We start from the raw sequence: 9,636 nt of genomic DNA, 5'->3' as shown, positions 1-9,636 counted from the left end.
AACCGGATGGAGGGGAGCAATGGTGGGAAAAAGAGGAAACAACTGTAATAATCTGAACAATAAAGATTTAATTTTAAAAAAAGCCTCTGGGGGCTTTTCCAAGATAGCAGGAGAAAGCAGAGGTGAGGGACAGCCCCTGGAAGCCAAGGAGACAAGAAGACAACCTGGAAGTCAGGGCCGGAGTGGAAATGAGAGCAGAGTGGGAGGGCTAGGTGGTGGAGGCACAGATTTTCTCTCGTGCGTGATGTGGATGAGGTGGAGGTTTGGCAGTTGGAAGAGAGAGGAAGTCACTATAGAGGCTGAGAAAAAGGTTTGCTGGGTTCAGAGATCAAACGCCAGCTTTGAGAGTCAGAAGGTCTGTCTCCCAGGGAAATGCTGCTTTTGCCACTTCTGTTGCTAGTGGTTCTCATCCCAGGTGGTGACAACGAGCTGGGTAAGAGCAGCTCTGGCCTCTCCCGGCGTGGGGGTCGGGGTCGTGGTAAAAGCATGCTGTCCATGTCCATATTGTACGTGTCTGGGCCATCTGTCCCCAGCCTTTCCTTCCGTTCTGGGTTTGGGGATGGAGCCCGAGGCCCTGGCACAGGCAAATGTCTCAGGCCTTTTGTTGTTTAGCCTCTTGGTTCTTTTTCTCTGGACCTTTTTGGTTTTCATTCCCCGCCTCCCAGTCATTTCCTCCTGCTTTTCTCTTTTTTTTCTCTCTCTTTTTTTTCTTATCCTTCCACTGCCCACAGCTTTCCAGGGCCCGACCACTTTCCACCTCATCCAGATATCGTCCTTTGCCAACAGCACCTGGGCACAAAACCAGGGCTCTGGCTGGCTGGGCGATTTGCAGATTCATGGCTGGGACAGTGAGTCAGGCACTGCCATTTTCCTGAAGCCTTGGTCCAAGGGCAACTTGAGTGACGAGGAGGTGACTGAGCTGGTGGAGATCTTCCGAGTCTATTTGACTGGATTCACCTGGTTCGTACGGGATCACGTCAGTGAATTCCAGCTGACATGTGAGTGCCGTCCTCTGGAGAGATCATCAGTGATTTCTCTCTCTTGTTTAGGCACCACACCCCCGGATCTTTCTCTCCAGTTATTCAATGTCTCTAGACTTATCTTCCACTAGACTCCATATCTCCACAAACTATTGCAGCCTCTTCCTGTTTCCCGCACCCTTGTCTGATAACGATCCCCCTTTGGAACCATCATCTGGTTTGTTTATGTTTAACTTTTGTTCTCTTGAACCCCACGCAAGAAGCCCTCATCTTGTCTACTCTGTGCCTGAGAACACTAACGTGTGAGTTCCTTCTTTCTTCAATCCATCCCCTCAAGCATTTCCTTCCTGCCGGATCCCTCCTCTGAATGTAATGCTCCCATTCCTTCTAGAACGTTGTGCCCTGACTTCACCACCCTGTTGCTCACAGTTCCCCCTCTCCTCTCCCCTCCCTCCCGTATGTCATTACAACAACCCTTCTCTACTGTTTGTGACATGTGTACTTCCCCCTATGCTCTTCCTTCTGAAAAGTCTATGAATACAGTCAGACTCCACTTAACAATGGGGATAGGTTCTGAGAAATGCGTTAGGTTCTTAACAATGCCTAGATTCTGACAATTTCATGTGCAAACATCATAGACTGCACGTACACAAACCTAGATGGGATAGCCCACCACACACTAGGCTATATGGTATATGCTGCTGTCCCTAGGCTACTATTCTGTACACCACATTACTGTACAGAAAACATGAGATTAAACCAAGCACTAGAGAAAATGATGCAACCAAGAGATGGGGTAAACATGAGATATATGAGGCTGTTGCTGGTATAACATGGCATACTGTTATAGCAGACTTCTCTTTCTTATAAAGAGAAAAAGCACACTCTAAAATAACAATCACTAGTATAGTAAATACAGGAACCAGTAACATTTATTATCGTTATCAAGTATTATGTACTGTACATATTGTGTTGCTATACTTTTACAGAAATGGCAACACAGTTTGTGTAAAACACATGACTAATGCATTGTGCTAGGATGGTATGATGGCTTTGATGTCACTAGGCAATAGGAAATTTTCAGCTCCATTATAGTCTTACTAGTGGCCTGGCGCAATGAAATTCGTGCATGGGGGGCAGGGAGTGGGTGTTCTTCAGCCAAGTCTGCACCTCTTGCAATCTGGGTCCACTGGCTCCTAACCGTTCGCCTGCCTGCCTGATCACCCCCAACCACTCTGCATGCTAGCCTGCTTGCCCCCAACTGTCCCCCCACCAGCCTGCTCATGCCCAACTGGTCCCCACTGCCTGCCTGCTCACTCCCAACTCCCCCCTCACCTGATCTCCCCCAACTGCCCTCCCCTCCTGGCCTGATCGCCCCTAACCACCTCTGCCTTGGCCCTGCCACCGTGGCTTTGTCTGGAAGGACGTCTGAAAGGTCTCCCAGTAGGTCTCCTCATCTAATTAGCATATTACCCTTTTATTAGCATAGATGGGACCACCCTCATATATGTAGTTCGTTGTTGGCTGGAAAGTGGTTATGCTGCATAGGACTGTCCTGAATTGGTTGTTGGCTCATCATCTTACACCTCAGACCTTTCTCCCCACCCAAATAAAATACCCTATGGCAGGCCCTTTCTCCATCCCTTTCCTTCTTGTTGGCTTGTAAATGGATTTTCCTCTGTTTTTCTCCTCTCCAGATCCCTTTGAGGTCCAGGGCACAGCAGGCTGTGAGCTGCTCGCGGGCGAGGCCATGGTCAGCTTCCTGCGGGGAGGGCTAGGGGGAGTGGACTTCATGAGCCTCCAGAATGGGACATGTGTGCCTGCTGCGGAGGCCGGCAGCAGCGCCCGGTGGTTCTGCAGGGTTTACACGCAGTACCAAGGCATCTCTGACATCATCGGGAATCTCCTCTATCACACCTGCCCCCGGTTTCTCTGGAGCGTCCTGGAAGCAGGGAAGGCGGAGCTGCAAAGGCAAGGTTAGTCCTCTCTCTCCAGGTGCCCTGTTGCCCTTCCCACCACCACTCTACCTTCCAGTAGGAGGTAGAAGACAGGGGCTTACTCAGTACATTATTTGGTTTCCTGAGGAACAGAAGGGGTTGCTGTCCAAACCGGTGGGTTTCGGAGTCCCTATGTTCTAGATGAGAGTCATAATCTGACACTGTCCCTGCTCCTTCCTGCCCCAGTGAAGCCCGAGGCCTGGCTGTCCAGTGGCCCCCCTCCTGGCCCTGGCCGTCTGCTGCTGGTGTGCCACGTCTCAGGATTCTACCCCAAACCTGTGTGGGTGAGGTGGATGCGGGGGCAGCAGGAGCAGCTGGGCGCTCAGCAAGGGGACGTCCTGCCCAATGCTGACGGGATGTGGCATCTCCAAGTGACCCTGGACGTGGCGGCTGGGGAGGCAGCTGGCCTGACCTGCCGAGTGAGACACAGCAGCCTCGGAGGCCAGGACATCGTCCTCTACTGGGGTGAGAACTAGGGCCCCGCGAGGAGGGGATGGTCCTCAAACACAGAGGGAAAGGCTTGCAAAGTGGTGAGATTTAATGAGAGAGAGAGAGAGAGAGAGTTGGGGCAGGGGAGAGGCGGAAAACAGAGAGAGAGAGAGAGGCCTGTGGCAGTGGTTTTCAACTGGTGTGCTACGGCAATTTATAAAACATGCAACACCTGACCATATAATCAGGGGCTGTGACTTCTTTCCCCTTAGACTGTCAAAAGGAAAATGACCACATCTACCCTGGCTGGCATGGTTCAGAGGATGGGTTTGGAAGTGACATCTTTGTGTTTTTTCCCATTGCCAGGAAATTCTACCTCCCTCACTGTGATATTTTTGGCAGTGATATTGCCCACCTTGATTCTTTTGATATGTCTTGCTTTATGGTTTTGGAGCCGCTGGTAAGTTTTTTTTTTAAAAAAATCTTTCTTTTCTGTCACCCTCCCACTCTTTCATACCAATTTTATCTACATTAATAAAAGACAAAGATTCTAATTGACCCTACCTTTGCTACACCCATCAGCCAATCAGAAGGGCATGCAAATTAACCCAACAAAGATGGCCGTTAAATTTGCATACTGGATGTAGGGTGGGACAGTGCGAGCCGCCATCCGGGCCTCCTGTGGATGAGCCAGCAGGTGGTTATCCCCCAAGGGGTCCCAGACAGGGAGAGGGCACAGGCTGGGGTGAGGGACCCCTCTCCCCCAAGTGCACAAATTTTTGTGCATCGGGTCTCTAGTCTACTTATATTACGTTAGCCTCAATCTTTCCACAAGACTTTTTGCACTTTCTCCCAAATTCCCATCTATTTTCATGTAAATCTACTTTTTTAATTGTGGTAAAATATACATGACACAAAACTTATTATCTTAGTTTTCTTTTAAATGCATAGTTTAGTAATAGTAATTACACTCCCATTTTTGTGCCCCCAATCTCTAGAACTCTTCTTCATCTAGAAAAACTAAAACTCTACACCATTTGAATATCTTGGTATCTCCTGGCCCTCTAGACACAGACATCCAACATTCTACGTTTTTGTCTATATAAATTTGACTACTTTAGACACCTCATATAAGTGGAATCATGAATATTGGCCTTTTTATGACTGGATTATTTCATTTAGCATAATGTACTCATGATTCATCCGGGCTGTAGCATGTGTCAGAATTTCTTTCCTTTTTAGGGAAGGCTGAATAATATTCCACTGCATTTATATAACATGTTTGTTTATCCATTCAATGGACACTTGGGTTGATTCTACCTCTTGGCTATTGCGCATAATGCTGCTATGAAATAGGCATGCAAGTATCTCATATATAGAGCTAAAATCGCTTGTGTTCTTAACAGGTCATATCAGAATATCCCATGAGATGTTATCATGTCTCCTTGTACCCATTCGGAATAAGGACTCAGAAGACAAGAAGCTCAAGTTGTCAGCCCAGCAGTCAATCTCATCATCTTTAATCAAAGAATTATCATATTTGATTAATTCAGAGTTCCCATAGGTTGTGAGATACATCATAATTTATACACTAACAGAAAAATCATTAAGAACTCTGAATTTATTATATGATAGTATCAATAGTAGGCTCCATCCAGGTTTAATAAATGTGAGATGTGAAAAAGGATGTATCTTGGAATAAATAAAATAAAGTACAGATGGCCCTCGACTTACTTTTCTTTTTCTTTTTTAACTTTCTAGTGGTGTGAAAGCAATACACATTTAGTAGAAATAGTACTTGAATTTTGCTTTTTTCCCCCTGAACTAATAGTATGTGTATGATATTCTCTTGTGACACGGGGCAGTGGTAGCAAGCCTAGCTCCCAGGCAGCCACGAGATCAGGAGGATAAACAACTGATACTCTACAATGTGTTTATTGTGTTAGACTTGTGGATGGCAAACTGCAGCTCATGAGCCACATGCAGCTCTTTGGCCCCTTGAGTGTGGCTCTTCCACAAAATACCATGTGTGGGCATGCACATACAGTGTGATTGAAACTTCGTGGCCCACGCTCAGAAGTCAATATTTTGTGGAAGAGCCGGTATTTTGTGGAAGAGCCACACTCAAGGGGCCAAAGAGCCGCATGTGGCTCGCAAGCCGCGTTTTGCCAAGCCGCAGTTTGCCGACCACTAACAGTTGGACAACTGTGCCCAAGGGTAGACACATGTATGTGTTTTGAGTATGTTTAAGGTAGGCTAGGCTAAGTTATGATATTCAGTAGGTCATTTGTATTAAATCTCCTTCTGTTATTTTTAGTTGGCATTCTAGATTTTCCTCTTATTAAGATCACGTTCTCCTTGTTTCTGCCCTTGAACCCCTCTGGAGAAAACCACGTGTGCACACACTATCACTAGATTTTACCCACCAAGATTCATCAGAATAGGATCCTGCTCCTCATTTTTCAGTGAGGACGAATGAGAGGTAGGAGGTGTGAGGGATGATGGTGCAAGAGACTGTTAAATGATCAGGTAAAAATCAAGAGGGCTTTTCTTGCCTTCAGGGACTAGGAGATCTGTGGGATATCAATTCAGTTTGATCTTTGATTTACATTTATTCCTTTTTTTGCTTATTACATGGTTTTCTCAAAACAGCATAAAAAATCCAAATTCATTTGATTAAAACAGCAGCAGGAGCGAGTGGAGGGAACTTGAGTATCTTTTTTATAGAGCTTAAAAAAGGAAGTCAGAGCAAGCAGAACTTGAGGAGTAGTTAGGGGTACTGGAAGCAGGACCCCCCCCTTGGAAACTTTAGGACAATATTGTCTTCAGGATTTGCAAAGGGTAAAAAATGGCTGAAAATACAGTTACCTCCTCTCTCGATTAGAATACTGGTTACTTCTCCAGAATGCATTAAACTCCACCCCATCTGATAGAGTAGGCATGCTGTTGTATGCTTGACTGCGCCCTCAGCTACAATCTAGGGCCTGAACTGATGTGTTTCTTGGAGTGTGGACTGTGAGTTACCACCAGCAGTAGTGCCTATGAGTTTGCTAGAAAATGAAATTTTCAGGCCTCTCTCTAGGCCTATTAAATAAAAAAAAATGCAAAAATAGAAACTAGAAATCTGTGTTTTAACAAGCTTTCTGATTATTTTAATATACATTCAAGTTTGAGAACGCCTGGTCTAAAGATTTCTCAACTTTTATACTATTGACACTTTGGGCCAGATAATTCTTTGTTATGGAGGGTTGTCCTGCATACGCCAGGATTCTTAGCAGTATTTCTACTCTCTAGGTGCCAGCAGCACCTTCCCAGTTTTGACAACCAAATATATCTTCAGATGCTGCCAAATGTCCCCTAGGGGGAAAGTTTGACCCCAGATGAGAGCAGGTTTAGTTGGAATAATTGGTGACCTAATTTGGTCCAATCCAACTGAAGCCTACAGCTTATATTCGGTGGTTGAGAAGGGAAGGGTTCTTTCTTTGTCTGCATGATATGCCACCATCAAAGGTCAGAATTGCAACAGACTTTTGTTCCATAGGAAAAGCTGACTCCAGAATAAAGTTCACAAATAAAACAGAATAATGAATTGACCAAGTCAAAAATCAAATCAAACTGTACCTGGAGACTGACCTGCCTCTGGGTATTTTAGGTATGTAAACCTAAGTTTCAGTTTTCCTTTTAAACCAATTGAGTTGGAACTTGAAATTGCTTGACAATTCTGGTATTTCTTTGCCATCTGATGTCTTCATCTTGCAATAGTCTTCATATTTTTCTCTGTTTGCTTTGCTTTTATTATTTTCCCTAACTCCTCCAAATCATCATCTCTCAAAGGTGGTTTCTTGAACTTAAGATTTTCCTTTAGATGTCCTCACCTTGGGCCAGCAAACGTGTAATGATAGCCATGCTGGGTAGAGTATTTAATAATTTTATAATGGAGAACCTTAATTTACCCATGATTTTAACTATGACCTCTGGATGAATGACTTTTAGAAATAGAGTTTCAATCTGAAAATACAAGGGCTTTTCAACTTCTGTGTGTGTGTGTGTGTGTGTGTGTGTGTGTGCATGTGCATGTGTTCCTGTGATTTTTTTGCTAATATCTAAAATATTTAGACTTTGCTCCCAGTATCCACATGTTAAATTAACTTCTTAAGTTTAATATTTTATCTGTAGGTCTTCTTGGATTTTTTATGTATACTTTCATGTCATCTCTAACTATGAAAAATTCAGTTATGTGTTGGCAATTCTTTTTGAGATGGGGTAACTTTTGCAGCTAATTAACAAATAAATAAATATACCTTTATTCAAATTATGTATATCTTATTGTGTCATCTTTGGTAAATTGTGTTGTTTTTTCAAGAATTTGTCCAAGTTTTTCAAAGGTCCACGTTTGCTGGCTCTGTGCATATTTTCTTATTATCGTGCTAAGGTCTGTAGGGTTCATAGTTCTGTCCCTTTTATAAGATTTGGAAATTTGTTCTCTCTCTCTTTTGTTCTTTCTCTTCTAATTTTTGACAGGCACTTAACAATATTTTCAAAAGAAATTTTGTTGGAGGGAGAGAGAGACAAAGAGAGAGAGAGAGAGAGGGAGAGAGAAAGAGAGAGAGAGAGAGAGAGAAAAGGAGAGGGAGAGAGAAAGAGAAAGAGAGAGATAGAAACATCCATGTGAGACAGAGACATTGATTGGTTTCCTCCTGTATGTGCCCCAAATGGGGATTGAACCTGCAACCCAGATTTGTGCCCTGACTGGGAATCGAACCCATGACCCTTTGGTGCACAGGATCATTCTCCAATCAATTGAGCTACACTGGCCAGGGTGGCATTTAATAATTTTATAAAATTTTTAAAAATTAACTCTTGACTTTGATAGTTTCTTCTGTAATGGTATTATTATTATCATTGCCAGTTGTTTATTTAAATTAAATTTGTTTTAATTTACATTGGTTAATAAAATTATATAAGTTTCAAGTGTACAATGCTATAATGCATTATCTATATATTGCATTGTGTGTTCACCACTCAAAATTAAATCTTCTTCCATCACCAGATATTTCAATCCCTTTACCCTTTACTAACCTTTCCCCCTTTCCCCCTGGTGACCACCATACTATAGTCTGTATTTATGAGTTTTTCTTTGCTTGTTTTTCTTGTTTGTTTATTTGTTGCTTTCAAATGAGTTCTTTATATATTTTGGATTTTAACCCCTTGTTGGAGTTGTTTGCAAATATATTCTCCCATTCGGTTGGTTTCCTTTTGTTTTACTGCCAGTTTCTTTTGTTGTACAGAAGCTTTTTAGTTTGATGTAGTCCCATTCATATAATTTTGCCTTTACTTCCCTTACCTTTTGGGGTCAAATGCATAAAATCCACTCTAAGTGTAGTAACTATGTTTTTTTCTATATAATTTATTGTTTCTGGTCTTATATTTAGGTCTTTGGTTTTTTATCTATTTTTATCTGTTTTTGTATATATGAGGACTAACAGTAATCTAGTTTCATTTCTACATGTGGCTTTCCAATTTTCCCAGCACCATTTGTTGAAGAGGCCTTTTTTTTTCTTTATAGTACATTTTGGCTCCCTTTTCAAAAAGTATTTGCCCATATACATATGGGTTTATTTTAGGGCTCTTATTTTTATTCCATTGATCTGTGTGTTTGTTTTTCTGCCAATACCATGCTGTTCTGATTATTGTTATTTTGTAGTATAATTTGAACTTAGAGACTGTGATACCTCTGGTTTTGTTCTTTATTTCCTCAGGATTGCTTTGAAGTCTTTTTTTTTTAAATTAAATCTTTATTGTTCAGATTACATTTGTTCCTCTTCCCCCCCCCCCCCATAACTCCCCTCCTTCCAGTTCCCGCCCCACCCTCCGCCCTCACTCCCCACCCACTGTCCTCATCCATAGGTGCACGATTTTTGTCCAGTCTCTTCCCGCATCTCCCATTCCCCCCCAAGAATAGTCTGTCCATTCCCTTTCTATGTCCCTGATTCATTATAATCACTAGTTCATTCTGTACATCAGATTATTTATTCACTTGATTCTTAGATTCACTTGTTGATAGATGCATGTTTGTTGTTCACAATTTGTATCTTTACCTTTTTCTTCTTCCTCTTCTTAAAGGATACCTTTCAGCATTTCGTATAATACTGGTTTAGTTGTGATGAACTCCTTTAGCTTTTCCTTATCTGTGAAGCTCTTTATCTGACCTTCAATTCTGAATGATAGCT

General features: G+C 42.8%; 1 protein-coding gene across 1 annotated transcript; it reads left to right on the top strand.

Moving 5' to 3' along the window:
- The first annotated feature begins 372 nt into the window (after positions 1 to 372).
- LOC138995541 (T-cell surface glycoprotein CD1b-1-like) lies at positions 373 to 4,834 on the top strand. Its single transcript, XM_070396056.1, has 6 exons — positions 373 to 433; positions 732 to 998; positions 2,678 to 2,956; positions 3,164 to 3,442; positions 3,773 to 3,866; positions 4,813 to 4,834. Exons 1-6 carry the CDS (start codon positions 373 to 375, stop codon positions 4,832 to 4,834), a joined length of 1,002 nt encoding a protein of 333 aa, XP_070252157.1.
- The last annotated feature ends 4,802 nt before the right edge of the window (positions 4,835 to 9,636 follow it).

Source organism: Myotis yumanensis, unplaced genomic scaffold (genome assembly GCF_028538775.1).
Source record: "Myotis yumanensis isolate MYYU_CA2020_CCGP unplaced genomic scaffold, mMyoYum1.0.hap1 SCAF_17, whole genome shotgun sequence".
Taxonomy (NCBI): Eukaryota; Metazoa; Chordata; class Mammalia; order Chiroptera; family Vespertilionidae; genus Myotis; species Myotis yumanensis.
This window is presented reverse-complemented; position numbering and strand designations above follow the sequence as displayed.

Bases quoted from the DNA above. Each gene is read 5' to 3' on its own strand.
- LOC138995541 (XM_070396056.1), top strand. From the start codon at position 373: ATGCTGCTTTTGCCACTTCTGTTGCTAGTGGTTCTCATCCCAGGTGGT. The intron at 434-731 runs GTAAGAGCAGCT...CACTGCCCACAG, and splicing joins AGGTGGTGACAACGAGCTGG to CTTTCCAGGGCCCGACCACT. The intron at 2,957-3,163 runs GTTAGTCCTCTC...TTCCTGCCCCAG, and splicing joins GGCGGAGCTGCAAAGGCAAG to TGAAGCCCGAGGCCTGGCTG.